This window comes from Balearica regulorum, chromosome 1, assembly GCF_011004875.1.
Source record: "Balearica regulorum gibbericeps isolate bBalReg1 chromosome 1, bBalReg1.pri, whole genome shotgun sequence".
Taxonomy (NCBI): Eukaryota; Metazoa; Chordata; class Aves; order Gruiformes; family Gruidae; genus Balearica; species Balearica regulorum.
This window is the reverse complement of record NC_046184.1, coordinates 76,223,114-76,245,785: the sequence shown is the minus strand read 5'-3', so window position 1 is coordinate 76,245,785 and position 22,672 is coordinate 76,223,114. Positions and strand designations below refer to the sequence as shown.

The 22,672-nt window shown below is 37.9% G+C and overlaps 1 protein-coding gene across 1 annotated transcript in view; it reads left to right on the top strand.

Moving 5' to 3' along the window:
• Positions 1-22,443, top strand: part of ARFGAP3 (ARF GTPase activating protein 3) — a 39,932-nt gene extending 17,489 nt beyond the window's left edge. Inside the window, exons 8-16 of the mRNA XM_075759545.1 lie at positions 105-151; positions 2,321-2,466; positions 6,499-6,624; positions 7,198-7,320; positions 13,418-13,555; positions 14,758-14,881; positions 15,927-16,017; positions 19,833-19,954; positions 20,776-22,443. Coding sequence (XP_075615660.1) covers positions 105-151; positions 2,321-2,466; positions 6,499-6,624; positions 7,198-7,320; positions 13,418-13,555; positions 14,758-14,881; positions 15,927-16,017; positions 19,833-19,954; positions 20,776-20,793 — 935 coding nt within the window. The 3' untranslated portion in view covers positions 20,794-22,443. The remainder of the gene's footprint in view (positions 1-104; positions 152-2,320; positions 2,467-6,498; positions 6,625-7,197; positions 7,321-13,417; positions 13,556-14,757; positions 14,882-15,926; positions 16,018-19,832; positions 19,955-20,775) is intronic.
• Positions 22,444-22,672: the final 229 nt, after the last annotated feature.

Below are 22,672 nucleotides of genomic sequence, written 5' to 3'. Positions count from 1 at the left end.
TAAATTCCAAAAACTATTCTGAGGTTGATGTTGTGGAAATTATCTTCTGCAGTTCTGGAATGAATAAAATTATATGTCAAGTAATGTACATTTAATCCTTGCAGAGAACACCACCTTCATAAAAAAGAAGCCAAATCAAGCTAAGAAGGGGGTAAGTGTATAAAATAATGAATATTTTTAACTATATTGTAGATCTTTGGAAATACGTAGATCACAATATGGAAATATATCATGTAAGTTGGCACTAAACAGTACTTGTGTCGGTAACAATTTATGAAACTAAAATGGAATTGAAAAACAATTCTATATGAAAACAGCCAATGCTCTGTTTGAAAATGGATTATTGTTAAGATGAATTTGTCTAACACGTTACTGTTTTATGTAGTAGAGTGCTTCAGATCTCTGGGTGGTTTTCTGACCTCAGATAGATTCTAAGTCTGTTTACATGTATATAGCTCAATGAACTGTCTAGACTTCCACATGTGTATTTTCTTTGTGCTATCTGGACCTGAACAGCAGGTGATATTTTTTAAAGAAGAGCAGAATAAAATGTCAAAGCATACATTGATGTCAAGGTCTGTATCCCACTTCAGTTCTTTTCACAAGCATTGTCCCTGCAACTCCACTGATGCCCTGTAACCTTTCTTCTCACTTGCTGATACTGGGTGGCAGGGTTTCTTCAGGCTTTCACTTAAGTTAGTTGGCACTGAGATCTTTTTTGTAGCAAATCCTGAAAACACAGGGAGTTCCAATAGCACTTTCGAGTGGCTAAATGTGCATGTGTGGCATAATCTGTCAATACAAGGTGAGTTTGAGACATTCAGATCTGTATTTCTGGAGCAGTCCTCATCTCATACCACACAGCAGTATGGTATTTGGTTGTATTTATAGGTAACTTGCAGCTGCATTCAATTTAAGACAGTTTCAAGATAGTTTCCAGACTTGTTTCTGGATGGGGTTGTAGCACTTTCTTAGGCATCTGGTCTCTGTAAAGAAGATATGAGGAGAGTTGAGTATCTCAGAATGATGGTTCAAAGAGCCATCAGGTTAACTCAAGTTAGCTAGGAAAAGCTAGGTTTTGAATGTATAGCTCTTGAGGCCCAAGAAAGTAGCCCTAATACTAGGCTATTGGGGTGACAAGGAGTTACAAGGAGTCACTTTTTTAAGTCTGGGCTACTGTAGGCAAAAGATTTTGAAGATTTATTGGAGCAGATGAATTTAGATTGAAACCTATTATTTCTTAGTCCCACTAGAGTGCCCTAATATGCAAGAGGAATTTCTTACTCTACGTGGTACATGCAGGTATGTTCCCTTACAGTAAGAAGAACATAACAGCATTCACAGGTGCACATACAGTTTGTGATCTGTGTGTCAGAACCTAAAACTGTATGTATGTAGGCCAGAGCTTTTACATGGAGATTTTAAAGCATTAAAAGGTTAAAATAAATGAATTCTGAAAATTAATATTGCTGCAGTGTTGCAGATGAGGAATTAAACACATAGGAGACTAAGAACAGCAGTTTGGGTGCTGTGCCACTATCTGAATCGGCATCATTGTATCTATTCCCATTTGTACTATTAAGTGTTTTTTAAAGCTTTGATAATCAGAATGAAAGAATATGTATCCCTATATCGAAGTAATATGAACTAGAAATAGATTTTAAAAGAATGAGTGCAAAACTGGAACCTCTCAGCTGATGTGTTTGTCTAAAAAAGTTTACAATGCTTTGTCACATGCAAAGGCTAATCATGCATACACGTGTATATAAAACTTGTATTTCGCTCTCCTACCATAAATGAGTAAATACCTATGCACATGTTTATTAAAAATATGAATAAATCAATACTTCAGATAATGCACTAGCACTGGCCAGTGAGAACTAATTCAAGAATCTTTGCCAGTTCTAAATGTAAATTGTGAATTAAGTGAATGAGCAGCAGATAGTTCCATTGCAACAAATTTTATTATGTTATTCCTATGCAACAAAATCATTATTGAGAAACTGAAGTTATGCTATGTATTATATTTATTTGAACATGCCAACCTCTGAACAATTAAAACTATAATAGTTTCATTACCCTGTGATGGTTGATTGCAGAGCTAATGAAATTTGTAAGAAATGAAATTAGTAAGAAGAAGCATGTAGACAAAACATGAAAAAATATTTTCTCTGCTCCAAATTTTCATTGTTGTTTGCATATGCTCCCAAACAGAGTATAGTGTTTGCTGTTGCTTTCAAAGTTGACTGTTAAGTCAGTTGATGTGATTGTCTTAGTTATAATGTTGGGGCTTTTGTTTTTTGTTTTTCAATAAATCAAGCTCGGTGCCAAAAAAGGTGGTTTGGGGGCACAAAAAGTGAGCAGCCAAAGCTTTAACGAGATTGAAAAACAAGCACAAGCTGTAGATAAAATGAAGGAACAAGAGGATCTTCATAGCAGTAAGAAAACTGAGAAGGAAGAGCCACTGTAAGTATGAATTACATTATACAATGGTAAAACACGAAGCCTAATTTCATGTTAATGAAGTAATTGTCAACATTTGTTGTGGTTTAACCCAGGACGCAGCTAAAACAACCATACAGCCATTTGCTCACTTCTCTCCCTCTGTGCAGTGAGATGGGAGGAGAATAGGGGGGAGGAAAAAAGGTAAAACTTGTAGGTTGAGATAAAGACAGTTTAATAGGACAGAAAAGGAAGGTAATAATAATAATGGTGATGATGATGAAAGAAGTGATGCACAGCACAATTGCTCGCCGCCTGCTAACCAACATCCAGCTAGTTCCCAAGCCGCAGTCATGCCCCTCCTAAGTTATATACTGGGCATGATGTCATATGGTATGGAATATCCCTTTGGCCAGTTTGGGTCAGCTGTCTCAGCTGTGTCCCCTCCCAGCCTCTTGTGCACCCCCTGCCTCCTTGCTGGTGGGGCAGTATGAGAAGCTGAAAAGTCCTTGACTTGGTGTAAACATTGCCTAGCAACAACCAAAATAAGTGTGTTGTCACACAGCACTATACCAGCTACTAGGAAGAAAATTAACTCTATCCCAGCCGAAACCAGGACACTATTTTAAATACTACCAGAGGTTAGCTCATGCAACTAAAACGTCAGTTCTTGCTTTTAAAAAAAGTCCAAATGTAGATGGTGGGCCAAACAGTAATTCCCTCATTGCCCTGTTTTTGGCCATTAAGTATAGATTTCTACAGTTGATGATTGACCATAGAAATAGCCCAAAGCTATCTTTAAAAATAACCTTAGTGTTATTTAACACAGAAAATGAGACATTCTACTGATACATATGAATAAAATGTGAAATTAATCTAAAATATGGTAAATTTAAATACTACCACAGAAGACTCTTGCCTCTTGAACTTTCTTTACCCCATGCTAGTTACCTAGTTTATTTTGTTTGGTGTAGTGAATTGAACAGTATTTAAAACAGTCTAAGAGCATAGAGAACATACACATACTCAGCTTTATTTGTACTTACTGGGTAAGAGGTTTTGTGCCGAAGGCAGGGCATAGTTTAATTATGGCTAGAATTGCCTGCTAAGTTTCAGGTGTTTTATATGGGAACTGCCTTCATTTTCACCAAAACCCTTTGAATATTTTTGTCTGAGGCCTCGAATCTGTTAGTCCATCTTAATTAATAAAGACTCATCCCTGAAGCTCAAAGGGTGCTGTTCCTGGTTCCTTGCACTACATTTCTGTGCTACGTGTTTTTGGTTTTTAACATTTTGTTACTTGTCATCAAAATTAGACTATTGAGTTGGTTAGTGTACACTTTTACTGTTGTAAAGTTTCACATCTTAAGTGCTAAGATGCATCATTTTTATAACCTATTGAGAAATTTTCTGAATTATTACATAATTACAGGATTACTTGGAGCTCATGGTACCAAGCTCTTTGGTCTATAATCTGCTCCCTACTCCTTTTGTTCACTTTTATGTAGCCTCTGCAGAAATGGGTATTTTGTATGCATCAAAAATATTAATCACAAGGGGATCATTCATTTTTCCTGAAGTATTTTTACCACAAAGTCATGTTTCTCAGTGATTGCCAAAAACTACTGGTAAAGTGACTCAGAGGAACAGACTCCTAAATAACAAGAAAAATGATTATTATTTCTTAATGATACCATCTTTAATGATATAATTCAGTTTGGAAGAAAGTCCCAAGTAGTGATTCAGTTTTTGTGTCACAAATGTATAAATCTATATGGATCCAAGGCAACCTTTTGTATAAGTTCTCTGCAAGCTTTCTGCAGTGGCCAGAAGCTTCTAAAAATGTCTGCAAACATGAGGGGTGAACATACGCTTCAGCTTATGGATCTGATCCCAGTAGAGGCAAGGTAACAATCTCTCTTGAGTTTAACTTTTTGGATTTTTAACTGTAGATGGCAGTATACACCAAAATTAAAGAAGGATGAATACTTCTAAAATTTAATTTGCTTCCAACTAATCTGTGTGGCGGTTCTAATTTTAAAGCTTGAGTAATGAGCTTTAGTAAATTAATTCAATGTGGCTTTGTTCCGTGGCGGGATTGGAAGCAATGCTTTTGTAGTCTAGTACTTAGAAGGAGAAAGAGTCCTGAGACTTAAAATTTAAAATGTGATTTTTATAATTGGTACACATTTTCTTTATTTGCTGCTGTGTGCTGACAAGAGAATAGATAACTGGAGTTACTTTTAAAAGATTGATCAGTATCCCTATTTGTTTTAATCAACAGCAAAGATTTTTGATGTTCATAAAACAGATTTCATAAGATGGGCTGCTAATCTTTCTACTTAAAGTGCTGGGTAGGTTTTATCAGTAGCAGTTTGGAATTGAACTTTAGAGAACATTTTCAATTTTCTGTGTAACAGTTGGTTCTAAACTGTAAGAATTGATTTAAAATGTCCCTGAACATACTCTGTGCTTTGAAGATACATTTTTGTGATTTATTGGTTTCAAACGTCATTCCACAGATGCACTCTGGTTTGTATCTGACTTTTTATAAGCATCTGAACATAAGACATAGTGATTTTTTTAGTGTTGTTTCCAAATCCTCTGAAAGCCCCAATCAAAGGATACCAATTCATCACAAGATTGAGATGGCTCTCTTCCTTTTTGAAATGCCTTGTCAATGGAGGAGTGATGTCCCGTTCCTTGTAGCAGTCTGGTACCTACATCCCTTGTCTGTGAAGGAAGACAACCGGAGGCCCTGCCATTTTCATTCTAGCCGGTTCATCTCCTGCAAGACAGGAGGGTATGATCTTTGGTAGAGGTAGCTTGTACTCTTGGTTAAAGTTAAGTCAGTATGTATGAGACCAGAAGAAATCAAGCCGGGAAGAGCCTGTTTCAGTAATCAAATAGTTTGGAGACACGCTAGAGAAAATACTGCTTGGTCAAAACCTCTTTTTCTTTTCATTCCTGCTTCTGCACAGAATGGATGGAGAGTTACAAAAGTTTTCGGACTTAAGTACTTCTGTTCTACTTGCAGCAGGACATCTACCAGCAGCATCCTTAATCTCATTGACCTTTTTTCTGATAGTGTTCATTTGTACTTTATGCCAGTCACAACTTATGAATTAAAATATTGCTGTGTTGCTCCTTAAAATTACTATTTGTATCCCTTTTAACCTAAGAAATTAAATTTAACCAATATTTCTACGATTCTGTAATTAAGATTAAAAACCACTGTCTCTACTACACTGGTATTACTGGAAAATAGTAAAGATTCCTTTGAGGTATAGGAGGGTTCATGGCATCTCAGAAAGACAGCTTACTATATCTGAATTGTGAGGATGTTTCCGATGACAAAATGTGTTGTCAACTGTGCAGAAAATAGTAAGGTTTGGATGCTTCAAAGTTTCCATAATACAGAATATAGTCTATTTTGGGAGTACAAAGACTCTCTCCTCCCGTGTTCTGAGACACCTTTTTGGCCACAGGGAAGGCCAATTGGCAGCACCAATAAAGAAGTGTGGTCTACTGCTAGCACTTCTCAGGAGTGTATGTATGGCCAGTGTTAAAACCACTAGGAACACAAAGGGGTGAAGGGAGGGAGACATAGCAGGGCCAGGCTGTGCATTAGGGAAAAACGTTACTAGTATTCTATCGTGAATGTTGCAGTACTGTAGTATGTCAGAGTTGGATAATTTTGACAATTATTTGGGTATCACATGGAATAATGACTGTGGAAAAAAGACTTTTTCAGGTTGACTTAAAGGTGATGCGAAACTGTTTCCTGAACTTCAGCAGTAGCATGTTTCATGTTTGTTTTGAAAAAGACTACCTGCTCATACACAGACTGGAGTACCATTTAGACACTCCTCTCCGCTGGCTTTCTCCCATCCTTATAGTTGGAATTTATTCCAATTAATAATGAATATTTTCAGTAAACACAACATACAAAATACAGTGCTACAACATACATTGTTCATTTTCTACCAATATTACTGGGTTGGGCACTCAGTGTAGCATTTCACAGTAATATGTTAACTGTATGTTTTGTTCTAGTGTATCATCTTTGCGGTTGGCCTACAGAGATCTTGATATTAAAACAAAAGAAGAAAAGTTAAATCTCTCTGGTAAGAAGAAAAATGAATTGGAGAGACTTGGCATGGGATTTGGCAGCAACAGAAGGTATGTGAATTTCTATAAATTGTATTTAAAATTCTCTGACTTTATGCAGTTATCCTTCATTTTAGTTAGGAAATGAAAATATATACTGAAGTCTGTTATGGAAACATAAACAATAGCATCAAAGAATCTAGTATTTGTCAGGGGGAAGGGGCAAGATTGCTTCTGATAGATTTAAGCTCTAACCTGCCAGAGAGGTGTTAAGTCGCAGGATGTCTGTAGGGTGTTTGCCTTCCTTCGCTAGCTGGCTGTGAGGATGGTAGCCAGGATGCCTTCTGTGAATAGTACCAACCTAAGTATAGTCTTTTTCAAGCCAAAACTCTGAAAAAGTCATGTTGCTGTTTTCCAGCTGTTGGAATGGTCTGTGTGTTCAGAACTCTTGTCACTACTTCAGAGAACTACAGTTGAGTTTTCCAGGGTGCTTTTTTTTTTTTTAATTCCTCCTTTCTTCTTAAATTTTTGTATAGCTTGGGCTTTATCAGCAAGCTTCAGAAACTAGATTTGGGCTTTCATTTCTTTTTTTTAGGGTGTGAGCTTTGTCATCTCTTTACATACTTATTTTCTTCCTGTCCCCAGTGGCATTTCTCATTCAGTAACCTCAGATATGCAAACAATAGAGCAGGAAACACCTGCCATTGCAAAGCCGAAGAAGAAGTACACTGACGATGCAGAAGATTCATATTTCTCTTCTAGTTCAAGGTAATGTGTAAGCTTTCTATTTTGAGTGGGGTAGAAGTGTATGCAAGTTATGTATTCAAATACATACCATATATTTGGAACTTAAGATCAAAACAGAAGACAATTGGACATGTCTGCACACCTAGTATATTTTCAGGGGACATCTGAATCAGAAAAGTTGTGAAATAATTGACCTTACCTTGATGACAGATGTATTTATAAAGAAGAGGAGTTACTTTTTCCGAGGAGAGGGTAGTCTGAATTACACGTTTACCGGTTTTGTCTTGTTCACCATTTAGTTTCTATTTGCACAGACAGTTGCCATATAAGCTTTTGTTTGCTGTATAATGAATCCAGTGAATTTCTTGTCAGAATGACTTGTGTTCGATTTTGGTTTGGATTTTTGGTTTTGGGGTTTTTTTTTCATTTTTTTCTTTCTTGTGGTACTCTCTGTGGTGGGTTGACCCTGGCTGGAGGCCAGGTGCTGACCAAAGCTGCTCTATCACTCCCCTCCTCAGCTGCACAGGGGAGAGAATGTCTAATAAAAGGTTCATGGGTCGAGATAAGGACAGGGAGAGATTACTCACAAATTACTGTCACCCGCAAAACAGACTTGACTTGGAGAAAATTAATTTAATTTATTACCAATCAAATCAGAGTAATGAGAAATAAAACCAAATCTGAAAACACCTTTCCCCCACCCCTCCCTTCTGCCTCAGCTTAACTTCACTCCCAATTTCTCTACCTCCTTCCCTCCCTGCAGCACAGAGGGACGGGGAATGGGGGTCGTGGTCAGTTCATCACACGTTGTCCCTGCTGCTCCTTCCTCCTCAGGGGGAGGACTCCTCACACTCTGCCCCTGCTCCAGTGTGGGGTCCCTCCCACGGGAGACAGTCCTCCACCAACTTCTCCAATGGGAGTTCTTCACACAGGCAGCAGTTCTTCATGACCTGCTCCAGCATGGGTCCCTTCCATGGGGTGCAGTCCTTCAGGAGCAGACTGCTTCAGTGTGGGTCCCCCACGGGGTCACAAGTCCTGCCAGCAAACCTGCTCCGGCGTGGGCTTCTCTCTGCACGGGTCCACAGGTCCTGCCAGGAGCCTGCTCCAGCGTGGGCTTCCCACAGGGTCACAAACTCCTTCAGACATCCACCTGCTCTGGCCTGGGGTCCTCCATGGGTTGCAGGTGGACATCTGTTCCACCATCATCCTCCGTGGGCTGCAGGGGGACAGCCTGCCTCACCATGGTCTTCTCCAGGGGCTGCAGGGGAATCTCTGCTCCGGTGCCTGCAGCTCCTCCTCCTCCTCCTTCTTCTTCACTGACTTTGGTGTCCGCAGACTTGTTCCTCTCACATGTTCTCACTCCTCTCTCTGGCTGTGATTGCTCTTGGTGTTGCACAGAGGTTTTTCCCCCTTCTTAACTACGTTATCCCAGAGGTGCTACCACCGTCGCTGATAGGCTCAGCCTCGGCCAGCACCAGGTCCATCTTGTAGCCAGCTGGCATTGGCTCTGTCAGACACAGGGGAAGCTTCTAGCAGCTTCTCACAGAAGCCACCCCTGTAGCCCCCCGCTACCAAAACCTTGCCACACAAACACAATACAACTGTCTTCAACTTTCAAATTCCAATTTAACAAGTGTCGAAGTCTGATAATAGATATACTACAGTTGCATCAGTCTTTTAACTGTGTGTATGCCAATTGCAAAAAATTAAATCTTTTTGGGGTATTGTGTGTCAGATCATAGAATCATCATACAATCATAGACTGGTTTGGGTTGGAAGGGGCCTTAAAGATCATCTAGTTCCAACCCCCCTGCTGCGGGCAGGGACACCCTCCACTAGACCACGTTGCCCAAAGCCCCATCCAGCCTGGCTTTAAACACTTCCAGGGAGGGGGCCTCCACAACCTCTCTGGGCAACCTGTTCCAGTGCCTCAGCACCCTCACAGTAAAGAATTTCTTTCTAACATCTAATCTAAATCGACCCTCCTTCAGCTTAAACCCATTACACTCTTGTCCTGTCACTACACTCCCTCATAAACAGTCCCTCTCCAGCTTTCCTGTAGGCCCCTTCAGGTACTGGTAAGCTGCAATTAGATCTCCCCAGAGCCGCCTTTTCTCCAGGCTGAACAATCCCAACTCTCTCAGCCTGTCCTCATAGGAGAGGTGCTCCAGCCCTCTGATCAGCTTTGTGGCCCTCCTCTGGACTCGCTCCAACAGCTCCATGTCTCTCCTGTACTGGGGCCCCCAGAGCTGGACGCGGTACTCCAGGTGGGGTCTCACAAGAGCAGAGTAGAGGGGCAGGATCACCTCCCTTGACCTGCTGGTCACACCTCTTTTGATGCAGCCCAGGACACGGTTGGCTTTCTGGGCTGCAAGCGCACACTGCCGGCTCATGTTGAACTTCCCATCAATCAATACCCCCAAGTCCTTCTCCTCAGGGCTGCTTTCAATCCATTCCTCGCCCAGCCTATAGTCGTGCTTGGGATTGCGCCGACCCACGTGCAGGACCTTGCACTTGGCCTTGTTGTACTTCATGCGGTTTGCACGGGCCCACCTCTCCAGCCTGTCAAGGTCCCTCTGGATGGCATCCCTTCCCTCCAGCATGTCGACCACACCACACAGCTTGGTGTTGTCAGTAAACTCACTGAGGGTGCACTCAATCCCACTGTCCATGTTGCCGACAAAGATGGTGAACAGTGCCGGTCCCAGTACCGACCCCTGAGGAACACCACTCGTCACCATTCTCCACTTGGACATTGAACCATTGACCACAACTCTTTGAGTGCCACCATCCAGCCAATTCCTTATCCACCGAGTGGTCCATCCATCAAATCCGTATCTCTCCAATTTAGAGACAAGGATGTCATGTGGGACAGTGTCAAATGCCTTGCACAAGTCCAGGTAGATGACGTCAGCTGCCCTTCCCTTATCCACCAATGCTGTAACCCCATCATAGAAGGCCGCCAAGTTTGTCAGGCATGATTTGCCCTTAGTGAAGCCATGTTGGCTGTCACCAGTCACTTCCTTATGTAGATGTCTGCAGTCTTATTTGATAGACTTTTATGTATTTGAACTTAAAATGTAAGCAAAAAATAATTGATGACTTTTTGATCAGAGTACAAATGCAATGCAAACCATAAAATACTGCTGTTGGGAGGGAGCAGAAAAGTAATAAGTCCTACAGGGGCTAATTGCAATGAAACAGCTGTTTCTGGACTGATCGATAGAAATTGCCTTTATTGGATTGGTGCCACAGAAACATGAAAAATTGTACCTAATTACTTGTAGACAGGGAAATAAAAACACAAAAGCTTTTGTGTCATTACTTCGTAGTGTAATCACTAGTGGCAGAAATGCAAATGTGGTACCAAGTAAACTGGTGGCAGTCTTGTGAAATAAACTGTATCATTTCAGTGCTTCTCTATTTGTTCCTTGAAAGGAACTGTTACTACTCTCAAATTATTCATAAGCCCACTAGCAGGCAAAGGATGAATTATGGAAGAGGCTTTTTTATGTGTTTTGATTCAATAATTAGAAGATAAATTGTAACCTAGCTGTTCCCGGTTCTCGTTTGTCTAGTTATAGCAATAGTAGAATCTAATTGGAGTTGGTATACAAATTCACTCTCTTTAAAGAAAGTATAAAGTCAGATCGTTGGGCTTGGTAGGGTTTGTAAGGTGGTTATTATCCTTTATTCCAAGCTGTGACTTTGAAATAGAGATAACTTTAATATCATCTTATAATGCTGAATATTAGAGTGCTGATAAGTATCTGTAAATTAAGCTAGCTAAACGTCTCAAGGTTTAGATATATAATTGAACCGTCAAAATCCTTGGATTTTATTTTTTCTTATTGCTATGATTAATACAATCTTTATGAACATACCAATGTAAAATTTTATTTTCTATTAAATGCAGTTTTTCTTTCCACGCCACCCAAGTACTGAAGAATATTTTGCAAAGTTACGAAAATCTGAAAGGGAAGGACGGAGAAAATAAATAATTCAAATCAGCTCTTGTAGCCTCTGCCCCATCCCATGGTTTTGATGGTCATTGTGAGATAGGATAGCTTCAAAAATATATATATACACACACACACCTTGTTTGTTAATTCACATCCATATGGAACTTTTAAAGATTGCTGTGGCTTCTTCATTAGGTGGGCAGGAATAACAGCGTTGCTGTGTAGTTAGTAGCTTCCTTGCAGGTTGTGTACTGTGCTTCTACACTCTGCTACCATAGGAACTTACAACATAGAAACTGAGAAGTCAAGCCAAAAGAAAATGACCCTGGTTGTAGGAAAGCATGTAGTGCCTTGCCATATTTCTAAGCTGATGCAAGGGACAGAGGCAACTGAATTAAGAAATTTGGAAGACCAGCTACTTTCTGGTGTTGTACCACTCTCATCTGGGAGTTTCTGCCTTCCTTTTATTTATTTTACATGTGGTATTGCACTGAAAACAACCTAAGCTCACAGGAACAGTAAAAGATAGCACTGGTATAGTAATGTTCCCCAAACAATGGATTCTGTGATTTTCTTTTCTTTTCAATTTATATCTATGACTCTTCCTTTGGATTTTCCACCTGTATCTATAAGGTGGAGAGGGTGAAAAGCCTCATTTAGCAGGAAGAAATACCTTCAAGGATCTGCTGGGTGTCACATCTGCTCTGGGGGGCGAGATTGTGAAGATGAAGATTGCATTGCAGTGAGGTCTTCACTGAGAGCACTCAATGCACTTCCTTTTGTCCCTCAGGAGAGAAGGAAACTTTTTTTTTTAGTATAAGTTCATTCCAGATCTGTCCCTGCTATTTTCCATGTGCAATGGAGGGAGACTTTGTTGCTGAAGGCGTCGCATTTCTCATAAACTGCGAAAACAGTGTCTTTGACTATTCATAACACAAACATGGAGAACTTTTTTTTAAAGAGTGCTTTTCACAAAATACGGATGCAGACTTCAATATCGCATGCTGCTTCTATTGAATGATTCTGTTCTGCTAGCCTCCTGTCGTTTTGATCATCTTACTCCCTTTCCTAGTCATGTCCAAACTTTAAGACAGTTTATTTAATCACAAAGGGAAATTCTTAATCTTTGGCATTTTAATAGTTGGGGTTTTTTTCAAGTATTGTCCATATATGTTTAGATAATCGAAGGGGAAAATGTCAAGATAACATACCACCAGAATTGACAAACATGCTTCATTTTTTTTCCCCTTTTCTTTCTGTTTGTGTTTCCCTGCAGTTTTGATATGCAAGAGAAGATTATCATATTAAATTAAGACTCACTTTTAAGAAATATGTTCTTTGGCATAGTTTTAATAAAACATGTTACAAAACTCAGAGGTGCTTAATATTTGTATGAAATACACAGAACCAGAGACAAGGGCTTTCCTTACTGTTCTGAACTATGTTTGTTGATGCCTCTGAAAATGGGAGGAGATTCTCTGCTTGCATAGCTTACAGATTGACTTGTATGGAACCGTGAGATTAGCCACTATCAGCCCCTTTGTTAGAAAGCTTTACCCCATGTGGAACCACAGCACAATTGGACGCCATGGCTTAGTTAGGTGCACTTGGATCTCTGAAGTGTTCCAAGTGCCTTGATAGTTGTGGTGGGTTTATTTTCATAGCTGGTATCTTAACATGGAGTGTCAAGAGCACCAGGTCTTTCTGAGCAGACTACCTTGTAGGGTTGTCGTGGTGCCTTGCTCACAGGGTCCATCCTGAAGTTTTCTTAGGGTTGCTCTTAAACCAGCCAGGTATCTTCAAAATATTCTTCCAAGTGCTTTGCCTTAGACAATGTAAGACTTTGAAGTAATGAGAACTTCGCCTGTTTTGGTGGGACTATATGTTTCAGGCATTCCACTGCTTATTCATGACCATATCCAGCCTAAAGAAAGGCCACGCTTTGCAGTCAGTTAAATACGTGTGTAAAAAAACCAAAACTCCATTGGATTCAACTGTATAAAGCTTCTAACCCATAATATGAAATCCATATTATTCACTGACAGCTATCATTGTGCTGAAAACTTACTTGCTAGTGAACACTTACTATAGCAATATTTATCTAACAATATAAAGTTCCCACTTTTTCAATACTTTTTTTTCTTCTTTTATTTTAGGTACTATGATCCTTCAGATTTGAGGAGCAGCACTTTCTCTAAATGGGATGACAATTCAGATTCTTTTTGGAAGAAAGAAAATAATAGTAGAGATGTTGATATAACGTTAACTTCAAAAAGTAAAGGATTTTCAGAGAGGTATACCAAGAAAACTTAACTGATTTTTGTACAGGAAGCCCAAGCTTGTTAATATGATTTGAGTCCTGGTCATAGTAGTGGGGATTTTCTTCAGTCTAGAGGGAGAACTTGGCAGTCAAAGAACTTCCTGGCTGAATTTCTTTTGTGAGCTGAATTTCCTGTTTATGTTTTAAGCACTGTCTGTTTTGCTCAGTGCTGTACAATATATATACTGGAGGTAATTTCCAAAGTGTTTCAGCAAGAAAAGAATTAGACAAAAGATGTGGAGAGAAACTCAAATATTTGCACTGTTCTGACAGCATACTTGCTTTACTTGCTTTGTATATTACCTAATGAACCAAAGAGAACCCAGCTACCAAATGAATGAAACTGTAGGGTACTCAGCTTTCAGAATGAAGGTATTGAAGATACTTGGAAACAACAGGACTAATTGTTGTGATGATTAAAAATGAATGTATTTCTTCTTTGACAACTGTGTTTTTATCTTTGTAATCAAGTGAAAAATGTAAGAATGTGGAGGTTTGTGTGCTCAGTTGGTGTTTTCTGCTTCTTATTTAAAACTGTATTTTGCATTTACCTGTAAAATGCAGTTTGTGCACTTAAGTACAACTGTTTTTTAAACACAAGCATGTTTCTGTTGTTTCCTAAAGAGTGACCAGTGATGCATATTACACAAAATAGCGGTTCATGTCCAAAATGCTCTTACTTCTTTATTTGAATACATTTACTTTTTCTTTTTTAGAAAAAAAGGGGCGGGGGAGAGGGGGAAGTGTTAAATATGTACGTTTGAGGTGGAAGTTAGTGACAATTCAAAGGATGTTAAACTTTTTTGTACTATTACGTTTAAATCTGAATTTCACGGACACTGTGTTTTGGGTTTTTTGAGGTCATGTAGAAATATTCTGTCCTTGTTGACATAATTTTGGCTTGCTTTCTAAATGAACTCTGAAAATAAAGATACAACATTAATGAATTTGAAATACTATGTGTTCACCATCTTGTAAAACTGTCACTGAAATTTTATTTGCTGCTATTACCAACTTAGTTATCTGAATTTCTCTATCCTGAGTTGATATTGATTTAATTTTTATTTAAACAAATTACTATTATAATTCTAGGCGTTACAACGCAAAGATGATAGTGCTTCTTGCTTGATTTATTGCATTCTGCCATGATATAAATAAAAGTTATTTTTCTTTTAGGCCTGCATCTCGTCGTAAGCCTGAATATGAACCACCTTTAAACACGGATGAGGCACAAAAAAAATTTGGCAATGTAAAAGCAATTTCATCAGACATGTATTTTGGAAGGCAAGATCATGCTGATGTAAGTAGAAAGCAGTGATAAATATTTTTCAATATTAAAATATTCTTTGACTATAAACATGGTGTTCTTGTATAAAGAGAAGGCAATGCGTAGTTAAAATTCATAGAATTAGTAAGCTTATAGAATTACGTCCACTTGAATATTTGTTTGATAGACATGTACAAGTCTCTCGTAACTCTGATAGTTTTGTATTTCCTAAGGAGTTGCAGCGGCAAGTAGGATCTTACCTCCAACATCATTCCTCTCTGATAGAAGCAGTAGACTATGATTCCGCACTCTTTATTTTTGAAAGAATCAGCCTGATGCTGGGTGAAGGCTTACTTCTTTTGTTCTAAATACCAAAACTGATGCTAACAAATTATTGTTAAAGCAGCTGTCCCCTCTGTATTTGTTACATGGAACCATTATTGCTGGTGTAAGGCTAAGCAAGGAGATAAATGGCTCAACAAATGACATGTAATTGAATCAGCCTAGGAATAACAAACAGATTAATATTATGTTGCATTTCAGAGGTGAGGCATCATTTAAAAATATATTTTTAATGAAAAATTAATAATGTAAATGGTAATGTAAAAAAATATCATCAATGTATTATCATTCCTAAGGAACTCAGAAAAAGTTGCATTAAAAGCATTGTGTGATTAGATGGGTTAACATGATGCTAACTGCAGTGCTTTTTCCTTATCCTACCCAACCACTGCATTTCACATTTTTAGTTGTTGGTTTTTTGATTGGTTATGTAGTTCATTCTCCTTTGCCTTTTCAGTGATCCCCTTTTTTAGGGTAGCTCACAATGAGTAGGTCTCTTGGTGTTGCAGTGGTAAATGTCACTCTTGAATCAACTCAGAAATGAGTTAAGATGATGACAAACTCACACTGTGTAAGTCATGTGAAAACTACAAAGTGGGAACAGCTTTCAGAATGGACAACTTCAGCTGGATTTGTATGTTCTAAAACTGTATCTATAATCTCATGCATTATCTGACATGACCTCAAAAGATGACAGCATACTGTTATAATACTTTTCTTCTCAATTCTTTCCTAGTATGAAGCAAGGGCTCGACTAGAAAGACTTTCTGGAAGCTCCTCTATAAGTTCAGCTGACTTGTTTGAAGCTGAGAAAAAACAACCAGCAGGTACATGTTGAACAGAATGAGAAACTGTAGCATGCAGCAGGAAATGCTCTGCTACTCTGCTTCTAGTTCCACTATCAGCTAGCTGTCGCTGTATTCTGCAAGAAGTGTGCAAACTGCAGTATGCATTAGTATTGCTAGTAGGTCAGACAAGCATGACACGTGTAGCCATTATTTAAAGCAACAAAGTCAAGTTTATATTTTCAGTTCAGTAAGTTCAGTATTTTATACTGGTTTTTTAATGTGACTTGGTGCAAATAAAAGACTGTCATAAATAATTTTTATCAAAGAAAAACAGTAATATTTGATTATAAAAACAAATGGGAGAACATCTAAATTGACTATCAGATTTTTTTTTTGTTAAGTTACCATAAGTAGCTTATATGTGTGAAAATAGCTGTCATAATAATATTGAATTTAAAAGGAATCATGAATAAAATGTTAGTGGGCTTGAAATTCCCATGTCATCTGTTGCATGGCATATCCATTCATTGCAATATCTGCTTCTAACACTGGTCTTGCCAAATTATTAAGGAAATTCTGCAATTGCTTTATCTGTTTAAAAGATATGTTGAAACACCTTACACTGGAGAGTATAGTTCATCAAATTAGAAAGGAAGAAGGATTAGATTAGATTAGATTAGATTGACTGAAAAATAGCTCCTTAGGCTGTTGGAAATCTCTGACATTTTCTTTCCAGCACCCTTTTTGGATAGTGCAATAATGTGAAATAGAAAAGGTAAGAAATACTGGAATTTTTTATTGACCTGATCAGTTGGGTTTCATTCCGTAACTTGTAGAGAAATGGAAGAAAAGAATTGTTGAAGAACTCGAAATCTGTGAATAATTATATAAATAGGCTGGAAAAGCAAACAGTATCCAGCATCTGATTTTACTTTGGAAAAGTAGGAAGAAAAAAAAAAAAGCCATGTGACTGTTCAGTTTTGATCCCCTGAAAGCAAGTTTTGAATACACTGGCTAGTAGAGAAATACCTCCTGTTACCAGTTACTTAAGCTGGATTTTAGTCAATTGAAATGTAAAAAAAAAAAAAAAAAAAAAGGAGTGGAGGAGACATAAAGCAGAAATCACAGTAAGTTACTTTAGCCACTTGAAAGAATATTTTGCAACATGGTGTCATCCTTGTGATTAAAAAAGATGATGGAGCATAAGCAAAGAAATGGTGTTTCTGTATGAATTTGTAAATGATGTTTTCAGTAATATATGGGATTGTGATAACATATTATTTTGTTATCTAGCTGTTGTTGAATAGTACTTTCTTCGTCTTTTTTCTTTTAATTTTCTTGCATATAAATAATTTTATGTGGAATTAATTTTTCCTTTAATTTTTGCAATTTGTGGGGTTTTTACACAGTAATGAATAAGACAATGAAATAGAAAAAGGTAAATATAAGTTAAAGATGGGGCAAATTGTGTGATATGTATGTGTGTACATATATATATTTATATAAATGTGACTTTTTATGTACGCATACATAGATACGTGATAAAATTCTCACTATATTCTGAATAAGGGTACTTACAGGCAATTATATAATGTTAACTATGTGTACGTGAATTTTGCACATATGATTATTCATCATTGACTACTCATAAAGCTTCGTGGGGCTTGTGGGGGAATGCAGAGATATTAATAATGGAATGTAAAATGCCTGCCTGCAACTTGAGGTTAGTTACACTCTGTGACTGGCATGTAACCCAACAGTAAGTTTAAAATTATATTACAAAGACTAAACTTCTGCTAAATTTTGTGAGTTGTTAACTGCTCTAAAATAATAGGAAAAAATGCACCAGGAATTACTAGTTTGTATATTATAAATTTAGACTATATTCAATCTACAGAATCTTCCTTTCCTGCATGTTTTTCTGTTGCACGCCCCCAGCCCAAAGATGATCTTTGGACTATGCCCCTTCTTGGTGAAATTTTACTGCACCGATAGCTTGTCTAATTGCCAAGGCTGTCATTAGTTCCATAAAATAAAGGTAATCAGGAGACTGGAGGCTGGCAACAAAAATGCTGTTGTAATTCTGGGGTCCTTGCCAGAATAAAATGTCCTTTGTATCTAAAGTTGTTTTTATAAGCACTGCTGAGATTTTAGGGTAGAACGGTTTTGGGATGCTTGCTTTTGTACAGAATGCTGTAGGAGCTATTTACCAAAAAGAGGGGGCTGCAAGAAAACACTTTTACTTCGCATTATTTCAGACCTGTTGGTTATGAAAAATGGCACATCAGATGGCTGACTCGTAGATGCTGCTTTTGAAAGAAATCATAAGAAAAGGAGTTGCTTTTCTGTCTCATTTACAAGAAGTTTTTCAGACAGCCATACATAACCAGAAAAACATGAGAAAATTTCATGTGGCTGAGAAGTGGTTAGAGCTTTCCTCAGCTTATTTGTATCTGCAAGTTTTATTTCCATGACTGACTTTAATGACAAAAACGCTGAAGCATTTGATAAGTGGAACAGATCATAAAGAAGTCAAAATTACAGTTCAGAAATAGGGCTGTCTCAGTGACAGTGGATTTTTGAAAATAATCTATAAACAAATGTGCCCATGCGTTGTAGAAACAGCTACTAGCCGTCTTAAAGAACGGGGTGGGAAGCTCTGAACGTGACTATGCATCTGCCACTACGAACCAGCCATTTAGCTTAGGCAAATCAAATTATCTACAGTAGTGTCTGTCTCAGCCTGCTAATGAGGCAAGTGCCTTTAATTTCCCACGAAAAGAGGAGCTAAAGGTTCTCTCTCTCTTCCTCCTCCACCCCTGTTCAAAAAGAAGAAAAGGAGAAGAAAGGGCTGCCGGGGTGTAGCAACATCCTGTGTGCAGCTGCCCTGTGGAGTCTGTGGCTGGATGAGCTTGTCCGAGGTTCGGTAACTGCTCACAAGTTACCAGTTGTGTCCCGACTGGTCATGACTATCGGTTACATGCCTAAATTAAGGCTACAGATTGCAATCTCCATTTTGAAAATGGTCTGTTTTGGGATGCTTTCTCTCAGGAGCCCCATTTATTCCCGATACCATAGTTCTGTGGTGCTGGTTTACTGCCATTTGTGCCTTTTACAGTATCAGGTATTTAATATTAAGGCATGCCAGTAATTCTTTTTGCAAATGAGTTGGGTGATTGTAATTGTTAGCATGTTAATACTTATCATGCAGTTAGTTTTGAAACATCTTTGAGTTCTGTTATCTTTAGGCCTATACTTTTCGTAATAGCAGTAGAGCTAACACTTACTGGCAGAACTGTATTGGCTTTAAGGAAAGCTGGATTGCCAGCTTTGTTTTGGAGTTTTAAAACTAACTTACTTTTTTTTACTATAATTTCTATAGAATTTTACAAGCCTTGGATGTAGTAATGCAAAATACGCGTGTATATACAGAATGCAAAGCATACCTTTGCAGGCACACAAATAGGGTTCATCACTTCAGCCACCACTGAAGTGTATTCATCTTTAAATTGCAAGGTAATAACAACTGTTCAGGATAGAAGACAAATAACATTTCAGCAGATTGAAAGTGCAGAATAAATCATATATTATCCAAACATTAATTGGGAATACCAAGTGTAGAAGTTGACGCTCTGAGTGGAATGATGAACAACTGAAAAAATTAAAAGGAGGATGCATTCAAGAAATTTGACATCTATGCCTGGTGTTTTTTACAGTGTCAGTCAGACATTCCTATTTAGTGCTTCTAGTAGTACATTGTACTTCGGGGCGGGGGGGAAGGCTTTTTAATATATTTTAATATATTTTTAATATAAAATTCTATTTTTTTTCTTGTGTGTGTGTTCTCCTTTTAGGAAGCTACAATATTACAAATGTCTTGCCTTCAGCTCCTGATATAGCTCAGTTTAAACAAGGAGTGAAATCAGTGGCTGGAAAACTTTCTGTACTTGCTAATGGGGTGATGACGTCTATACAGGTTAGTAAAAAATATTACAATATATTAAACATCAGTTAAAGTCTTTTTGTAGGGATTTAGTATCATGGATCCTGCCATCCAATCATCTTTAGGGAGAAGAGAATGAATTTGGTTTTGAGCTTTGTCGGCCTCTCATGATAGACAGTAGGTCTTTATCTTTTTAAAAATAAATCTGTAGCTGATAGCTCACCTTCCTTAGAATATATAGTTTATTTCTTTTCTTACAACTGAAACAAAAATTCCATCATGGAAGTTACTTGCTGTCCCTTTATTTTTAAAGTAATAATGGTTCATAACTCAGAATAGAACAGTTCAGTTGGAAGGGACCTACAGCCATCATCTAGCCCAACTCTTGTATTGGCTTTTAATTGCCTTGACAGTAAATGCCGACTGTAGCTGCCCCCCCTTATATACTGAGCATGACATCATATGGTATGGAATATCCCTTTGGCTAGTTTGGGACAGCTGTCCTGGCTGTGTCCCCTCCCAGCCTCTTGTGAAAATTAACTCTATCCCAGCTGAAAAGCAGGACACCTTTGATCCATGTTTGTGCACAAAATTTAGATCTTGGTCTCAATAGTATAAAGCATGCTTCGTGCTCCAGTTAGTTTGCATTTCCTTTATGAGGTCAGTGGGAGCTCTTGGATATTTGAAAATCAGGCTGATTATCCTGGAGTTTAACCATAAACTCCAGTTCTTGGAAATACTGGTCAATTTTCTTTAAGAATTAAACTACTACTTGTTTTATAAATGTAAGTAAAACTAATTTCTTTTAGTGGAAAACATACTCATGTCTGCCTGCTGTTTTTTTACTTTTCTAGGATCGATATGGTTCATAACGTCTTTTGTATCGACATAATTAAGTACACTAAAGAAGGATTTATCTTCAGATATACAAGTAATCACACTGCTGATTTGAATGAAGGTTGCCTTAAGACTGTTGGTGTTTTTAATTGTTCCAGCACATTTGTTTACTTGTGCAGCTTTCTGGCTCAGCCTCTTCTTACTGCTGTGTCATCTTTACAGAGCAGAAATCTTGTAGCAACTTGTTACATTGCTTTTTTTTTTTTTTTTTTTCCCCCTTTACAGTCTTGTATTTCTTAGCGACCTTAACGTTAGATGTTGGAAGTTTATTTTATTACTGGTTTTGGCTGTGAGGCAGGAAGGAGAAAGAAGGATGAATGCATACATTGGTAATGAGGCTTCCTAACAGAAACCTCTGTGCAGTTGCATCCTTACTCACCAGACATAACTTGTCTTCTGACTGTTTTATGAGCTGTGGAGAAGAAAATTTAAATTAAGCATATCCTGAGGTGGTATTTAGTGGACTGTAGCAAAATATAGAGTTAAGTTAAACCTGCGCTTACCAGGAAGTAGAAGCTCTTGCAGTCATAAATTGATGTGCATTAAAATTATGGGGAATTAGTGTTTTAAAACAATATTTCTGCTAGAAAATGGTATGCTTAGATGTGAGGTATGAAGAAGACAAGACGCATGGTATATTGAATAGTGGATTTTTATCTTGTCTTGGGAACAATCTTTTTATTCCTAGTTTTGAAAGTTACAAAAAATTGCAATATAGAATCCTTAAGTGCTTTTAAAAAATCTATATTGTGTGCAAATTGAAAAAAAAATTGTTGTGGTTTAACCCATCAGGCAGCTAAAACAACCACACAGCCATTCGCTCACTCTCCCTCTACCCCCCTAGTGGGTTGGGGGAGAGAATCAAAAAGAAAAAAAAAAAGGTGAAACTTGTGGGTTGAGATAAAGACAGTTAAACAGAACACAAAAGGAAGACAATAATAATAATAGTAAATACAAAACAGATGATGCACAGCACAATTGCTCACCAACTGAAGCTGATGCTAGTTGGAACTAGCCGAAGCTAGTTCCTGAGCTGCCCTGTCTCCTGGCCAACTCCCCCAGTTATAGGCTGAGCATGACATCATATGGTATGGAATGTCCTTTTGGTCAGCTGGGGTCAGCTGTCCTGGCTGTGTCCCCTCCCAGCTTCTTGAGTGCCCCCTGTGTTCTCCTTGGCAGGGCAGTGTGAGAAGCTGAAAAGTCCTTGACTGCTTAACAACAACTAAAACAATCAGTGTGTTATCAATATTATTCTCATCCTAAATCCAAAACACAGCACTATACCAGCTACTAGAAAGAAAATTAACTCTATTTCATCTGAAACTAGGACAAAATAAAAATATATAAAGGGCCTAATAGAGCAGTTAATACTTGTTAAAAATGTTTAGAACAATCTTAGTGTTTTGATAAATTATGTAATATTGAATGAGGAAATATAGTGGGACTGTGTTTTAGACAGTCTAGAATTTATTGTTGATGACATTCTGAATAAAAACAATTATGACCTTGAAGAAAAAAACCTCACAACCAAGAATAAGCTCAAGCTAATTCCTTTCTGTAACCTTGTTTCTTAATTCAAATTTGTAAACTGCTGATATCTAATAAAAACAATTGATATGAACTCATTTTTTAATTCAATTTCTGTGTGCAGACACCAGTCTCCAGCTTTCTAAATACTGCTGTCTGTATTCTGTCTATAGAATGATCTGGTAAAATTAGCCTTTAATTTCAGTTAGTGAAACTAGCGTTCTCATTAAATTGCAATAGTGATTTAGATATCAAAACACTAAGGCTGGGGTAGAAAAATAAGCTGCTATATTGAAATACAGATAACATAGTATAGCTGTATTTGCT